An 18,480-nucleotide genomic window follows, 5' to 3' on the forward strand; every position below is an offset into this window, starting at 1 on the left:
CACACAAAGAGAAAACTGGCGAGCATTGTCATGAAATACTACAAGTCACTTGTAAGGCAGTGCCGGCTCAGTCAATAAGCGACATAAGCCGTTATTATTCTTTTTGGGAACTCAGTCTCAACTTACTGTAGAGGAATTAGAATAATAGAATCCGCAAGATGCAATTTTGAAATATGGTAGAGCATCAGTAGTTCTCCTCTTGTTATGTCAGTCACTGACAGTCAGTCAAATATCCCATGTCAGCCAAAATGTTTTGATTGCTAGGTAAATTAGTCGAACCAGCTATTTAAAGTTTGTAGTAATCATGGCCAATTAACTGACTGGGCACAAAGGGCACCTGCCCAATGGCCCTGACCTCCATGGGGCCACCATTGATTTTGTTAGTCACTCAGAGATCATATGAACATGGAATAAGTCATGGGAAAATGTGTAGAATTGCAGGAAATTAGCTTTAAAACTGCAACATTTTCTCTGCACCCCATGGCAAAGTTTCGGGACAGTTGTTGCTAACGTGCGCTAATGTGACTAGAATGATGTTGTATACAACAGCCAACTTTCCGGGACATAGACATGTCTATATGGGCAGAAAGCTTACATTCCTGTTAATCTAACTGCAGTGTCCAATTAACAGTAGCTATTACAGTGAAAAAAGACCATGCTATTGTTAGAGGAGAGTGCACAACAACAAAAAACTTTTAGCACAGCAACTGGTTTGATACATTCACCTCTGAAGGTAAATAATGTATTTACATTAAATAATGTTGCTCTGATTTGTCATGCTGAGGGTCCCGGAGATAAAATGTAGCATAGTTTTGTTTCATAAAATCAATTTTTATGTTCAAATGTAGGAACTGGGGTCTACAGAAAGTTAGTGTATAAGCTAATGATCCATCATGTATGACATTCCTGGGAGTGTGTAAACTTACATTTTTCATTACCATAGCATTTTTGTATGTTCTCTATAGTTATTGTACTTGAAAATGTATCAATTGACCAATTCGGCACATTTGGGCAAAATCCTGGCAGACTTGATACAAAATATTGTGCAGTAATGTAATTCTTCACTGGATCAGTCTGAAACTTTGCACACACACTGCTGCCATCTGGTGGCCAAAATCTAAATACACCTAGACTCCTATGTGAAAGTATGGCCTTTCTCTTGCATTTCAAAGATGATGGAACAAAAAATAAAAGAAAACGCATCATTTTTTTGTTTGTATTATCTTTTACCAGATCTAATGTGTTATATTCTCCTACATTAATTTCACATTTCCACAAACTCTAAAGTATTTCCTTTCAAATGGTATCAAGAATATGCATATCCTTGCTTCAGGTCCTGAGCTACAGGCAGTTAGATTTGGGTATGTCATTTTAGGCAAAAACTGGAAAAAAAGAGTACAATCCTTAAGAGGTTTTAAACGGCAGCATTTCTCTGCACCCCTTGGCAAAATCTGTAGAATTGCAGCAAATTAGCTTTAAAACTTATTTTCCTTTCATTTTTAGATGTGTGTGTATTGTATTGTATTGTTAGACACTACTGCACTGTTGGAGCTAGGAACAAAAGCATTTCGCTACACCCGCAATAATATCTGCTAAATATGTGTATGTGACCAATAAAATTTGATTTGATTTGAACTATAAGATCTTCTCTCTGTCCCGATGGTAGAATGTGTTGAATCGCAGTTGATTAACTTTAAAGCTGCACATTTTTCTCTCCACTGCCAAATCTCGCTTAGAGCCCCCAAAAGGCTGCTTGCTCTGTTGTAATGTATGCTGTAAGTAAGTATAAACTATGAGGAATTCTCATCCAGTCTTGTGGGTGCAAACAACACAAACAATAATCAAAATCAGGTGTGCTGGAGTGGAGAGCGACAACCCAAACCCAGACGACATGCCCCCCTGGCAACAGGGATTCAAGCTCTGTCTCGGCCATTCTATCTGTTTCCCAATTCACTCCTTTCTACTTTTCCGACGTCCTTTCTGACAAAATGAATAAAAATATGAAAGGAGGTCAGAAAACCAGCTCCCCTTTACAAAGAAGGGGGGAGAAGATAGTCAAAAGCAGGTGTTTTGTTTTAATCAACAGAACATAATACACGGGGGAAAATGTGCTGGCACTACAGATATGTTGTTCAGATAATCATTGTGTTGGAGCCCAACAGCTAAATTAGCCCTCCACATGAAACATAGCCTGGTCCCAGATATTGTTGTGTTATCTTGCCAACTCCTATAGTCATTGGCAAGACAGCAAAATAAGATCTGGGATCAGGCTGTATGAAACGACCCTGGGTCAACCAACATCTGCTGAATCATGGGGGTCCCCCCCCATGAAATTATTGAAGTGGTAATAAAAAAAAAACAACTCTAGACAGCAGCTTCAGTTCGTCTAAGCAAAACAGCAAAGACTTGTGCCTCCCGTTCCAGAGGCCAGGAAATACCCCAGCACAAATCATTGTCCCCAAGTCAAAGATGGGCGAACATCTGCAGAACATCCTTCTTTGGTCTTACATAATTTACACAATTTCTTCACGACAAGGTTAACGGTCATTGGGATCCAGTATGAGACTTCAACACAACTCAAGGGTCCCCACAGGAAAGCTCTTTAAAACGGAAAAGCACTTCAAGTGTTAGCCGCAAGAGATTTATCTCCTTTAATTGTCTCGGTAGATGAATAGTCTGAAGCAGCATAAGTTGTCCAGTTCATTCCCCTTTAATACCACTATCCACCATGTCACAGGACAGTGAAGCAAGAGGAGCAGCTCATATGCTTCACCATGTACAGAAGTGTAATGTACTCCCATTAAGGTTTTGAGTGTGAGTCACAAGTGACATTGACTCTTATTCAACTAGAATCTGCCATTGTTTTTATATTACTTATCAGCAGGTCTTATTATTTTATATCATGCCTATTTATGAGTGCCTTTTAATCACATGTGCTGTGTGTTGGTTTTACTTGGCTTTAACTTAATTCATGACATTCTCACCTGTGAAATTGAATTGCATGAACTATTTGTTTGATTGCATGGTGTGCTGTGATCCCCCAGATTGGCATAGACTACGTTGACTTGAGACAGTTGTTGCCAATTCCTTATCACCTCCTCCCCAAACTAATTGCTAAACATTCCTCAGAACTAGAGTCAAAAGGAACATACCGTCAGGACGCCATTCAGACCGGGGGAACCTCTTGACCGACAGACGTCCACCTCGTTGCTGCTGCATGCCTACTCTGGTAAAAATATACAAATCTACCGGTCGCTATAGCACTACTAAAGAAAAGCACTTGTTTCAAACGTGTGAGTGTGACTCCAATTGTTGGCCAGTACATGCTTTAATTGTATGTTTTGTGTCCCCCACGACTACAGACATGGGGGATAGGCCTTGACGCACCTGCGAGAGAAAACACCCAACACTACAACCCAGCAGGCCTGGCGTAGAGCGAGAGACTGCCCAGCAAGCAGCCACCGACAACCGAACCTGCCATTGATGACCGAACCAGCCATCGACTAGTCATCAACTAACGACCCCTGCTTGGGAGGAGCAGCCGAATCCTGCTCAGGTAGTGCCAAACGAACAAATCCTGCTTGGGTAGGGCCGAACAAATGAACCCTGCTCGGAAAGAGTAGGCCAAACATTGGCCACCACTCCATGAGTGAATCAAATGCTGTGTTAGTTTCCCCGGTACTCATAGCCCTAAATCCCAGCCTTTTTACATGTTTTTAATCGGGCTGTAGTGATACTCTGTATGTTCATTGGTGTACTTTGGCCTGTCTGTGGTTGTTTGCTGTGGGATTTGAGAACTCTGCTTGTGACACGTGTGTTATTAAAGTACATGTTCTGTTCGCTAAACTCCATTGATTTTATCATAGCTAATTGGTGAAAATGCTTTGTAAATCTGATTATCTACTTTGAAAAAGTCATTTCTGGAACTCTTAGAGTAAGGCTGACCCTAGACTGGCCAAGTGCATTCTTGAACAACACCACTATCAATGCCCGCCCCACATGCCCAACCTTTTCGTGGCTGTTTATTTACCACCACAGACAGATGCTGGCACTAAGACCGCACTCAGTCAGCTGTATAAGGAAATAAGCAAACAGGAAACCATTCACCCAGAGGCGGCGCTCCTAGTGGTTGGAGACTTTAATGCAGGGAAATTTAAATCAGTTCTACCTAATTTCTATCAACATGTTAAATGTGCAACCAGAGGGGGAAAAAATTCTAGATCACCTGTACTTCATGAACCGAGATGCGTACAAAGCTCTCCCTCGCCCTCTATTTGGTAAATCCGACCACAACTCTATCCTCCTGATTCCTGCTTACAAGCAAAAATTAAAGCAGGAAGCACCAGTGACTCGTCTATAAAAAAAGTGGTCAGATGAAGCAGATGCTAAACTACAGGACTGTTTTGCTATCACAGACTGGAACATGTTCCGGGATACTGCCGATGGCATTGAGGAGAACACCACATCAGTCACTTGTTTTATCAATAAGTGCATCGAGGACGTCGTCCCCACAGTGACTGTACGTACATACCCCAACCAGAAGGCATGGATTACAGGCAACATTCGCACTGAGCTAAAGGGTAGAGCTGCCGCTTTCAAGGTGCGGGACTCTAACCCGGAAGCTTATAAGAAATCCTGCTATGCCCTGCGACGAACCATCAAACAGGCAAAGCGTCAATACAGGGTTAAGATTGAATCATACTACACCAGCTCCGGCGCTCGTCTTATGTGGCAGGGCTTGCAAACTATTACAGACTACAAAGGGAAGCACATCCGCGAGCTGCCCAGTGACACGAGCCTACCAGACGAGCTAAATCCCTTCTATGCTTGCTTCGAGGCAAGCAACACTGAGGCATGCATGAGAGCATCAGCTGTTCCGGACGACTGTGTGATCACGCTCTCTGTAGCTGACGTGAGTAAGACCTTTAAACAGGTCAGCATTCACAAGGCTGCAGGGCCAGATGGATTACCAGGAACGTGTGCTGACCAACTGGCAGGTGTCTTCACTGACATTTTCAACATGTCCCTGATTGAGTCTGTAATACCAACATGTTTCAATCAGACCACCATAGTCCCTGTGCCCAAGAACATGAAGGCAACCTGCCTAAATGACTACAGACCCGTAGCACTCACGTCCGTAGCCATGAAGTGCTTTGAAAGGCTGGTAATGGCTCACATCAACACCATTATCCCAGAAACCCTAGATCCACTCCAATTTGCATACCGCCCAAACAAATCCACAGATGATGCAATCTCTATTGCATTCCACACTGCCCTTTCCCACCTGGACAAAAGGTGGGAGGAAAGGAAATCAGTTAATTGAAATAAATGTATTAATCGCTAATCTATGGGCATAGGCCCACCCACTTGGGAGCCAGGCCCAGCCAATCAGAATGTGTTTTTCCCCAGACAGAAATACTCCTCAGTTTCATCAACTGTCCAGGTGGCTGGTCTCAGACGATCCCGCAGATGAAGAAGCTGGATGTGGAGGTCCTGGGCTGGCATGGTTGCACGTGGTCTGCGGTTGTGAGGCTGGCTGGAAGTACTGCCAAATTCTCTAAAATGACGTTGGATGCGGTTTATGGTAAATAAATAATGAACATTCAGTTCTCTGGCAACAGCTCTGATGGAGCATTCCTGCAGTCAGCATGCCAATTGCACTCTTCGTCAAGACATGAGACATCCGTGGCATTGTGTTGTGTGACAAAACTGCACATTTTAGAGTGGCCTTTTATTGTCCCCAGCACAAGGTGCACCTGTGTTTTATTTTTATTTTTTATCCGTTATTTTACCAGGTAAGTTGACTGAGAACACGTTCTCATTTACAGCAACGACCTGGGGAATAGTTACAGGGGAGAGGAGGGGGATGAATGAGCCAATTGTAAACTGGGGATTATTAGGTGACCATGATGATTTTCAGGGCCAGATTGGGAATTTAGTGTAATGACCATGCTGTTTAATCAGCTTCTTGATATGCCCCACCTGTCAGGTGGATGGATTATCTTGGCAAAGGAAATGCTCACTAACAGGGATGCAAACAAATGTATGCACAACATTTGAGAGAAATAAGCTTTTTGTGCGTATGGAACATTTTTGGGATCTTTTATTTCAGCTCATGAAACATGGGACCAACACTTTACATGTATATTTTTGTTCAGTATAAATCAAGAGCAGTATTTTCTACCCCATGAATGTCAACAGTTAATGTATCTCAATGGAACCACTTGCAAACACTAACTCATTCCACAGAAGGACTTTGCTGGTTATTTTCACATTCAGCAACAGCACTGCATTACTAACCCATACTCTTTGGATCCCAAAATAGGCCTACAGCCAAGGAGCTCCTCTTCACACCTAAAATGGTGCTCTGCTCCAATGGGTCTCTCTACATTTGGAAGACCGCAGTGGCCTGGAGAAACCTTGTCTCTTACTTTGCCACCTCTCTAAGACAGACCTCAATGTTCCATTTGCACCTCCCCTACTCTCTCACACATCTTTGTCCTCTGGGTATTAACAACCCTGACACCCCTCTTTCCTTCTGGAGCCAGGCTTTGGGACTGTTTCCATGGTGACTAGCCATTATGGAGGAAAGGGAAAAGAGAACCAATAGACAATGTGCTGAAGAAAGGAGCTGGGAACATGATACAGGCTTGTTAAAGCAGTAACGCTTGGCCCCCATTTATCCGCCCTAGTTTGTTTGCCCTATTAAGCACTTTGAGAATGACTATCAGTGTCTATTGGGGGCTCAATATGCGCTTGATTCAAGACGTCAATGGCCATCTTTAAGGACAGAACATGGAAGCCCATGAACACTAACGATGTTGAAACTCAATGATTCACCAGTTTAGTTTGGTGTGACACATCCCCAGCCTACTGGGGGCTCTATTCAATCTGTATCACTGAAGTGTTACAGATTGCGTGATAGAAATGTAAATGTCATTTCCAATTCAGCCAACATTTGCAGCATTTACCCTGAATGCAGTCTCCGCTAACGCGGGAACATTGCCTTTACGTTTTCAGCAGATTTCAATCATGCTGTAAAGCTGAACTGCCGTGATACGGATTGAATAGAGCCCTAGGTATGAGGTCAATTTCAGGAAAATAGAGCTCTTTGGCCACACACGCCAGTGGTGGGTGTAGAGTCTAAATGAGAATGCATTAACAGCAACCCCATACCTACTGTAAAATATGGTGGTTGATCTTTGATGTTATGGGGCTATTTTGCTTCCACTAGTCCTGGGGCCCTTGTAGAGGTCAACGGAATCATTAACTTTACCAAATACAAGAACATTTCAGCCAAAAACCTGGTTGCCTCTGCCAGGAGGCTGAAACTTGGCCGCAAGTGGATCTTCCAGCAACACAATAACCCCAAGCACAAATCAAAATAAATGGTTAATTGGCCGCAAAATCAACATTTTACAATGGCCATCTCAGTCTCCGGACTTGAACCCCATTGAAAACCTGTGGTTTGAATTAGAGGGCCGTCCATAAGCACAGACTAAGGACATCAAGGATCTGGAAGGATTCTGTATGGAGGAATGGTCTAAGATCCCACCAACTCATAAACGTCTCAGTGCTGTTATCCTCACAAGGTGAGATATTAAAAGATATTGAAAACAGGGGTGTCAATCATTTTGACCCCTGACTTCTTTAGAAAACAAAATATTATTTGTTAAACTAAATCTCTATCTCTGAGTAATTGTATTAGTATATAATAATATAATTTCAAATTCTTTTGGAACATACAATATAGCTAAGGTTTTTATTATTTATTTAATACAGTCATTAATGCTTAGCTTTATCAAGGGTGTCAATAATTTCAGACTGTACACTTCTAATATCCGTTCATTATTGACCCGTAAGTACATTATCTTGTTGTCTGACTAGCTAGCCAAATAGAATGAATCACAAGGCTGCAAGCCTGTAGCTAGCCACTGCCAGCCGTAGCTAACGGTTTGTCCACATGTTTTTAGTAAACCAAGTGCTTGTCACGCCCAAATAAGCCATTGTGATTTTAGTCCCATGACGAATGTTTCCAGTTAGCTACATCATTGTATTTAAACCAGGGACTCGTGTATCCACCATGATGACACAATGACACTCTTACACGAGTCCTCTGGATTACATTTGTAACTTTTCTTAATTTAAACTCTTAACATATTGTACTAGTAACCTAACCAAAGGTAGGAACTGCAGGCCAGAGCGTAGCCAAAATGGATTCAATAGGGTTGGTTGTTGGCAAAGTTGAACAAAAAAAAAAATGTTCCATTCGTTTTCAAATCAGTTTTTCTCTCGCTTTAAAATAATTGTTTGCTTTTGATATCATTGTTTTTGTTTAAAATTCTATATATTTTTCTTTCATTTTTTTTCTATAGATTTATTTCACTTTTCCTCAAATAGATATATCTTTTCAATACTTAAAGATGCACTCCTGGATCTTAAGAAAAAGAAAAGTGTAACATATAGTTCAAATTGGATTCTTAACATATTATACGAATTGCAAAAAAAAACACATTTATAATAATTTGAAGGACGTAACATATCAGACTAAATGGATGACATAGTACACAATTTGATGACATAATACACAACAAACGGGGACGACTTTTGGCTCGTGAGCACCACTTTCAAAACTACTAGCTGAAATTATACAAACGTTCAAGAGTGCATCTTTAAGGTGTGAAATTTAACCCATACCTAGGACTCTCTGAACTTGCAATCAGATTGCGTAAGCCAAGTGAGTCTCTTTTCATTAGCTTTTCACTGTGTAATTGAGAAACTCAATGTTCCCTGTAATTAAGAATCGATACTATAATTAAAATAGGTTGAGTTTTTCCTGAAAGCTGTGGTCTATTCAATACATTGGTTAAGACATCGATTTGAGTTCATAGTCAATTTTTTTTTTTTACAACCAGCATGCTCAAGGCATATAACCTTGATCAATCTGTTACTGACTTGAATTTCAATGTTTCATATCCATTTGCCCTTCTCCATCCTCACCTTGGATTGCAAGTGGGGAGACAATCACAAAAGTGAGGAAGGAGTGTTTCGCTTTAACTAGTCACAGCACTCAAAGTACTACTTCCAGGAACTGAAAGTGAAATTCATGCTGAACATGCTGACTCACACAAAAGCCCCCATTAATTGTCTTCACTCCCCCTGGCTTTCTCCACTGCAACGGGAGATCCCAGAACCCTAAGCTACTATTTCAATTAACAGCTTTTAGTTATGGAAATAAATATTTATTAATAATGAAACAAACTTACAATTCAAACACAATTCACAGAAAATAGGGAAAAACTTTTCACCGCTTCAATAGTGATTACGAACAGTCATAAACAAAACAAATAAAGTTATATACATGCTTTGATATTTAAAAAAAACAGCTTTTTAAACACGTACCAAACCAGCTCTCATATCCCACAAAAATTAAGTAAATGGTGGGGAACAAAAATACCCCACACACATTGCAACCTCTCCACACATACAAACACTTCTAATAAGGGTAGCCCACATTAGTGACCTAAATAACAGTCCAAACAACGAGGCAAATACGTGTTGCTTTCATATTGTATTACATTACCACAACACTGTCTATTGCTTTCCTTGGGAAACCATTGTGTCGTTTCTGACACACATCATACTGATATAGTTCAAAGTTCATATATACAATTTCAATACATTGTATTCACTTTTTTTAAGTTCAAGTTCTTATCACTGCTAATTTCATTGTATGATTTAGTTTGAAGAAACGTAACATATTGCATTCATCCTACTGTTGTGACACTTAGACATCAATGGGTTTAAATGAAAGCTGCCAAGAAATTATAAAGGAGCAAATTACAATGAGATGCAGTTCGATTATTACACCTATTACAGATTTTTTGCGTAGGTTTCTATAGAAATGGGAACCTAAGGCCCAACGGATATACACCGTAAAACACAAACATACACACTAAGTCAATGGTTGACACATACACACATATCCAGAAGACCCCACATCCAACCACAAAGGTGCGTCTCTATTTCTTACCCTGTTCTAGTAACTTCCAAAGGTCATAAGGCCTTGTCCCCTGTCCTTTGACTGAGGCCGTGTCTACACTTGACACTTACATGCGACTTCTGCTATCAGAATACGAAGATCGCATTGAAAAGACGGGTCGAGACGCACAAAAGTTGCTTTGTGGTCTGATTGTGTTCAGATCGAGAGGCACCTTTTCATTATAACGTTGTAGGAAATACATTCCTGGCGTGTGAGGAACGTGTTTGCTGGCCTCAAAAATGCTAGCCAACTACCTAATATTTAGAAGAATTATTATTTTTTTGACTAGAGATATGGTAACCCATTTGCAATCCCTTTAGCATTACTTGTTAGCTTGCTGTCTAGCTACAGAGGTTAGCTGGCTAGTTAGCTAGAGTACTTAGCTACTGCCATCACTTATTCTGTTATTACCATATTTAGCCTATTCCACCGTTTGTAGAATGCATATTTGCATTTGAATATAGCGCGGGAAAAGGGTATCTGTGGACACAATGGGGACACAGTAGACACATTTAAATGTAGGTGCAGACGCATGACACGTTCGGAATTCCATGATCAGAACTCTATGATCAGAATACCAAAGCTGCATGAACTGTCAAGACTAGACACGGCCAAAGGCCTGGACACGGGACAATGGGCAAGCCTCTCGTCTGTACCCTCTCAGGCAAGGGGTTCACTCCAGGTGAGTCTGTCCCTTGGTATGTCTTTACACCAGGAGTGTCAAAGTCATTTTGCCTGAAGAACCATTTTTAGACAGTACATGTTCATGTTGGTAGCACAAGTGGTGGCCGCAATCTGGCTCCCGGGCCACAGGTTTTAGACTCCTCTAGTCTATGCAGTGCCGGGCTTACACTTGGCCAGCTCATAGGAGCCCTTCCTCCTGGCTCTCCTAAGATTGTCCAGGACTAGGACTGTGGTGGTCACCATCATTCCCACGCAGACAGCAGGAATGACTATCTGGTTCCAGTCGGGTGAAGGACTGGAATGCTTCTCTGCAGGCAAAGGGAAGATGGGAAGAACAGGGAGATAGTGAGGACGAGGCATATTGGCCAAAAATAGCATTTTATGTTTTTACAGCTTTTGAGTCCTCTCAAATGACACCGGTGTTTGTTATGGGTGGATGGAATTTTCTTGACTTTTGAAAGCTTCACTGTTCTCAAATTCCACTGTTGTTTGTTTTGGGATAGCGATATCTCCGTTCTCCCTGTTTCCAATTTCTCAGTTGAACGTGGGGTTCAAAGCGGTGAAGGGAAATAAAGAGCTCTCTACACTGAACCATTTCACTCACCCATGACGTTAATGCTGAAGATCTTAGTCTCGTAGCCCAGGTCATTGGTCACATTCACCTGGTATAGGCCTGTATCGTTGGGCGTAAGGTTCACCAGCAGGAAGTTCCCATCCAGGGAGTAGAGCTCTGTGCCATTGTTCAGTTTTCTCAAAACCACAACAGGTGGGGGGAAACTAACAGAGCGACAGCATACGGTGACATTTTGGCCTTCCTGAACCTCAGTGGACGGATAGACCAGAACTGTTGTATTCCTAGGAGGTGCTGGACAAAAGTTAAATAGAACACACTTGAATACTGAGGGAAGACACTGCCTTGAGAAAACAAATTAAAAACAAATATGAATATGGTGAGTGCAAAATACTGTAAGACATTCCGTTTTTTGGCAGTTTGCAATACAACATAACATTACCGTCCGCTAAAAAGTAGATTGCTGAGCAAAATGTGTGAAATTACTGACAGCAATGTGTGAAATGTCAATGAGACAAGCTCTATAGAACCATTGTCTAGAATTACGTTATATCATTTCATGTTGTTGAGTTCCTGTGCAGTGTTAAGTGTCATATAAGTGTCTTTTGGAAAGGTGTGACAACACTACAGCCAATGGCTAACTTAAACATCACGTTCTTAGATACCGACAGCTGTGACATGACAAGGAAAAGGCCACGCTCCAACCCACGAGAGCAAACAATACTAAACAGGAAGTGAAAACAAAAAAGTCTGTCGGTGTAGAGAACAGTACCTTAATTAAAGAACCAAAAAAACGAACTGGGGTTTGGGAAAGTTTCCTGTTGTTGCCAGTACGAATGCATGGTAGTGAAATAAAAGAAGAATGTGGTGTGTGCGTGCCGGAAGCCTGGCACCCACCTTTGACTGTAACGTGTGTGCTGGCTCTCTGGCTGCCGTGCTCATTGAAGGCCTCACACTGGTAGAGAGCAGAGTCTGCTAGCAGGGCAGAGGAGAGGGTGAAGGAGGTGGAGGAGCCGTTGTGGGACTGGAGCTTTACATCCTGGTCCTCAGAGAGTCTCCTTAGCACCATCCATCCCACTGGAGCGCCGTCCGACAGGCAGGACACCGTCACGTTCTCCCCTTCCTTCACCTCACTGGCTGGACTCACTGTGATGGTGGTTCCCCTGGGGGCATCTGCACAGCAAACATCAGACTCAGTTTAGGTTTATAAAAACACATATAGGTTATAAGGCTTCCGAAACCCGCACTACACAACCGCCATTAACACCTCAAGGACTGACGTTTGGCATGACAGATTCCCTAAATTTAAAGCTCCAAGGGCAGTGTGTGGACACCCCAGGGTAAATACAAGTGATTTAAGCAATCAACTGTTCATGGTCCTCCATTCAGAACACAATGAGTGGATCAGGTGTGTTATGATGCTGGGGTGGAACAAAGGCCTGCACCACCCTGCGGCTTTCTAAGGACCATCAATAAACTTATCCACCCAATGGCCAAGGGCATCAACAATACATGATTTGAGCTAGACGTCAATAATCTGTACAACCACTTACAGTGGAGCTCCAGTACAGTCACCGCCTGCCTCTCTCTCCGACTTTGATGGACTACGTCCATCTGAAGACCGACTCTGCAGGTGATCCGTCTCCCCTGATCCTCTGGTTCCACCGAAAAAGAGAACGTTGACGTCACATTCTGGAGCTCACTGGAGTACTGACCCACACTGGAGTGTAGCTCAGTTTCCCCATCGAGCCATTGAATCTGCATGTGACTGGCTGGGTAGACATCGGCTACAGAACAATATAAGGTGGCCTTCCCGTCTTCCAGAAAGGGTCCAGGGTTCTCGATGATAGGGTCCGAGGGGAAAGCTGGGGGGGAGAGAGAAATGGGCAGATGAAAATATCAATATGTGGCTTAAAGTACATGAGACCAGATAGAGCTGTGAGCGAGTTAGTCAGTCATGTTAAAGGGTAGACTCTTCACTTTGGAGGTTTAAAGATGGGGTGTTTCAGATTGTGACGTGCCGATATGGGGAACTGACACATTTCCGTAAGATAGCAGATTTTTAAAAAGACTGCGAGTAAGGGAGGCATTAATCAGCACAACTTGTGGAACAGCCCTTTCCATAGAATCATGTGAGTCAATGGCTTAGAATGCACTAACGCTTATACCCACTTTAATACAATGACAACGCTTCTGCGAAACTCTACATTTTACCGACGGGAAATATGAGAAGTCTTCAGTGACCCTGGAGTACTTTTTATCATTCTTCACTTTATGTTAATCTCTCTCCCACATTGAACTAGACTACTGATACCAGTGCATTCCGGCAAAAAACAAACTGGACTTCTGCCCATGTTGTGTGGGAGAGCAGCATGGTTTTCGAGTGATCATTCAGGCTTTAAGTCTTACGTTTGGTTTCATAAGAGGATGCTTATTCTTCCAACCTCCTACAAAGGGTCACTGTACTCTTTCCAAGTTAGTGAAGTGAACCTAAGCATTACCCCACACTGAGCAAAACAGTTGCTATATCAACATAAACCTTTAGAATGTATTGTGCCACGCCTTGGTACCACTGAACAAGTGTAAGGCAAATTACAAACAACCCCAATTAACTTTATTTTCATCTGGACATTTCCAAACAAAATGTAATAAATTATATCAAACTGGCATTGGACTTCTGTAAAAAGTGGCCAATGACAAGCACATTTATTTTATTTATTTCTAAGCACATTTCTTTCTTCCTTCTCATAACATACAAACTCAAAGTAAATACATTGAACTACACAAAGCCAAGTCATCTTTCTGAGGATGTATAGTATACCCACAGAAGACTTTGACCTCTGTTTGCTTGGCCTTGATGACAGAGCCACACTTGGCCTCACAGGTGTAGGCTTGCTCATGGGCCAGCCCAAGTGGGCCCAGGTGGAGCTGGGAGAGGGAGTCCTGGTTGCGTGCGCGGCTGTGGACGGGCCTGTCCAGCATGCTCCTCCAGGAGAAGGCTGGCTGGGGACAGCCCGAAGCCAGGCAGGAGAGCACCAGTTTGGATCCCATCTCAGCCATCACCCCCGATACCATCTCCACCTCCAGGGGATACGCTGAGAGAAAAGAACCACAGGAGAAAGGATAGATGATGACTCTGCTCAATTCAGTTGAATAGAAATCAAGTTCAATTGGATTCTGCTCCATTTCAGTTAAATTCAGTTCAGTTAATTCAATTCAATTAAAACCAATTCACTATCCCGCAAGAAAATCTCTTAGCGAAATCAAACCTAGCCACAACTAAATCCACAACAGAAAAAACGAAGCAAACATAAGAGTATATTAAAAAGAGTCAAGCTACATCACAAAGGCAGGTAACATTATAGAAATCAGCTGATCGGTAAATAAATGAACATTTAGCCATAGCCCTCTACTCCACATTATTATAATTATTATAATCTTTATCATCTACTACTTCATCCCAGTAATGGTTTTAATTATTACTCTGAGTAGCTCCTGTATTCAAACCCACTCATGTCATCGCACCCGGAGGTGGGAAACACATACACGGAGTAAAAATAACAGCAATCCACATTGGAGTCCCTCAAACGTCTGTATGCATGTGAACAGAACATTGACTATTTCTGTTATCTGGGGTGTCACTTTTCTAGGGCTCTTGTACACAGACGAGGCTTGGTGACTCAATGGCTTGGTGACTCAACACTCAGTTTGCTCCCCAGGGAAATTGGGTTTCAGTGCGTTTACTAAGACAAATTTCCCCTTTTCTTCAGGACATGTCTCTTACATGACTTATCTGTACGGTGTTATAGTTCAACTGAAGGAGTATTTTTGCAGCACAACAGTACAGCTTTAGGTTACACTTTACATTTAAATATATTATGCAGTTACATGGGTGTAATTAGGCCTACATGTAATAAACTCTAACTATACTGGCAACTATTTTGAAACATCATTTTCCCAGTTTCCATTATTAGAATCCAGCCATTGTTTCATGTACAACGCTACAATTGTGTAATTCTAATTTGGTTACCAAAGTAGTTACAATAACTACTGCACAAAGCCTAAGGTCAACTTACAATGTTATGTTATCCAAATATAAAAATATAAAAATCTCACCTTCAACGGAGAGCAAGGTGCTGACTTTCTGGCTGCCGTGCTCATTGAAGGCCTCGCACTGGTAGAGAGCAGAGTCTGCTAGCAGGGCAGAGTAGAGGGTGAAGGAGGTGGAGGAGCCGTTGTTGGACTGAAGAGCTACATCCTGGTCCTCAGAGAATCTCCTTAGCACCATCCGTCCCACCGGAGCTCCGTCTGACAGGCAGGAAACCGTCACGTTCTCCCCTTCTTTCACCTTACTGGCTGGGCTTACTTTGATGGAGGTGTTTGTTGGGGGAGCTACCAGAGGGGAAGGTCATCAAGGATAGATAACATAAGACAGAAGTTTAGCTCGCTATTTAAGAGGTTGTTTTATTGAGATTGCTCCCCCAAACAGACTTTTTAGACAAAGCTATAAAGATAACTCCTTACTATGACACTATCATAGAGTGACACCAAACAGAACTTATCCAAAATACAAGACCAAGGAGAAATTCATTTTCATTTTTAGAAATTCAGGTAGTTATTATCCTACCTTCAACAATGACGTTCACGCTGGCTGTGATGTTTCCAATGGTGTTGCTCGCCACACACTCATATTGACCAGAATCCACCAGTGTCATCTCTGTAAGGACAAGCTCCTCGCTCTGCCCTACTATGACAGCCTGTCCGTGCGAACCAATGGCCTTCCACTGTATCTCTGGTCTGGGGTTCCCTTCAGCATGGCACAACAATGTGGGACTGGAGCCAACTCTCACAACAGTCAGCTCAGATATTGACGTAATCTGTGGTGCATCTGAAAACAATATATATATAAATGATGTTGTTGTTGTTGTTGTAGGCCTCAATTGTGAACTATGGATGACATTTGGTCGTTGCAGAATAACTGCCTAAACAACACTGATGTCACGCCCTGACCATAGTTTGCTTTGTATGTTTCTATGTTTTGTTTGGTCAGGGTGTGATCTGAGTGGGCATTCTATGTTGTTTGTCTAGTTTGTCTATTTCTATGTGTTTGGCCTGATATGGTTCTCAATCAGAGGCAGGTGTTTGTCGTTGTCTCTGATTGGGAGCCATATTTAGGTAGCCTGTTTTGTATTGTGGGTTGTGGGTGATTGTTCCTGTTCCTGTGTTTGTGTATGTTCACCGTTCAGGACTGTTTCGTTTCGTTCTCGTGTTTTGTTGTTTTTTGTTAGATTATTCGTGTTCATTAAAATGGATAATCATCACGCTGCATTTTGGTCCTCCTCTCTTTCTCCTAACGACGAGCGTGACAACTGACTTTAAGATCAGTGCTTATATGGGTCATTTGATATTAATCTTATAACGTCAATCATTCTTCAATCTATCACTAGCAGCTTCCCTTTGCCTAACAGTTACGCTGCAGTAATAACTTACAAAGCACTGTGAGAGAAACAGAGGTTTCCTTGGTCTTCTCATCATCAGGCACACCCTCCTGATCGTGAGTGGCTCTGCAGGTGATGCTCGCCTCTTTGTCCTCGGGGGTGGGCGTGAACGTGTAGGTGGACACCACAGACTCTGCATCTGTCTGGAGCATGCTGTCTCCTCGCAGCCACTCAAGCCTCAGGTGCTCTGCAGGATAAGCGTCTGTCACCTCACATGTCAGAGTGTTGGTCTGGCCCAAGAGAAGTCGGTCATGGCCTGATATGACAGGGGCCTCTGGAAATGCTGGAATATCAAATTGCGATCTTATTGCATGCAGCCACACGTGTTTGAAATTCAAATTCAAAGGCCTACTTTAAACATGTACATTTAAAACTGATTCAATTGGACTGATTTAATTCAGTAATTACTTTACAATACATTGCATGATTATTAAAGCATTAATAAACAATTTATTAATAAATTAGAATGTCATGTATAATAATTTAAGCATGATAAGCATTACAATTCATAAGCATTCAGAATATTTATAACAATGAATAAAGAACTTATAAGCATGTATTATACATTTCTATTGGCTTATAACAATGGCTGATGATGGCTTATTCTGAATGAAGTTGATTGGACGTACAGTATACTTTGACAACCGCACGGTGTTGTTTGGTCGATTCTCCGCAACTGCCTTTGCAGAGAAGTGTGTCATCATGTGCTTTCTCCACAGGGTCAAAGACCGCCACTGATTCCGACCCGGAGGTGTGTATTTTCGCAAACATTGGCTTATCCTCCAGCAAAGCCCAGGAGATGGTAACCTTTTCATTGCAATCCTTCACCGAGCATTGCAGCTCATGCCTATCACCAACTTTCAAAAGTCCACTCTTTGGTTTTAGCTCCATATGAAATGCAAATGCTGAAATGAAAAATAACAATGAATTAGAATTCCCATTCATAATTAATAACATATTTCAAAACTATAAAGTAGGTTAAGGAAACTTCATGATCGTTTATGTTTTTTAATTCAATTTGAATTCTAGGTTATAAGCCTATTAGTAAACTATCATATTTCGCCTACTACGGCTGCATTTAAATATGTACATATCGTTAAGTACAATACTGACATTTTCAGATGAGTTTACATCCCAAGGCTACCCACAATCCTATTAAAATGCCATACACTGCCACACAGTAGGCTACCTACAGTACATAGTTTGAAGGCATGTCACATTGATTGTGAAGTGTTAATGATAAAAATAGAATCACTGCTTACCTGTTACTGGTAGTATCAATACCCATAACAGAATGAGATACATTTTTGTGTTGGATAGGCTGAATAAAAAAACTGTAAGGAACTTATTTGAGCTAAAGTGTAACTTCCCTTAGTCCTGCTATGCTATGTGGGGATGATGGGTCTGGTCAGCCCAGAGTCCAGAGTCTGTGGATTTATAATTTGGAATAGGGAGGGATACCAACAGGGTAAAAAAAATACATTTAACACACCCCCTTACAATTCCAAGTATGTCACGGAGGAATTACCCCACTCCTGGCCTCTCATTGCGTGGCCTTTAGTCAGTCTCTCTCTCTCCTATGGTTGTGAATAACAACCCCCTCTGCTGGTTTAAATCAAACTCAAGTTGGTTTCCTGAAAGGTCCAATGCAGCAGTTGTTATCTCAATATCAAATCATTTCTGGG

General features: G+C 41.9%; 1 protein-coding gene across 1 annotated transcript; it reads right to left on the minus strand.

Annotated features, from left to right (window-relative positions):
• Positions 1–10,922: 10,922 nt before the first annotated feature.
• Positions 10,923–18,241, minus strand: LOC120054661 (vascular cell adhesion protein 1-like). The gene is given in 11 exon segments (XM_039002188.1): positions 10,923–11,034; positions 11,331–11,487; positions 11,490–11,591; positions 12,195–12,470; positions 12,851–13,162; positions 14,123–14,392; positions 15,414–15,689; positions 15,925–16,185; positions 16,788–17,078; positions 17,425–17,700; positions 18,058–18,241. Coding segments are annotated over 10 exon segments (2,223 nt in total). The 5' UTR covers positions 18,101–18,241; the 3' UTR covers positions 10,923–11,034; positions 11,331–11,371.
• Positions 18,242–18,480: the final 239 nt, after the last annotated feature.

The sequence above is a fragment of the Salvelinus namaycush genome, chromosome 10 (genome assembly GCF_016432855.1).
Source record: "Salvelinus namaycush isolate Seneca chromosome 10, SaNama_1.0, whole genome shotgun sequence".
Classification (NCBI taxonomy): Eukaryota; Metazoa; Chordata; class Actinopteri; order Salmoniformes; family Salmonidae; genus Salvelinus; species Salvelinus namaycush.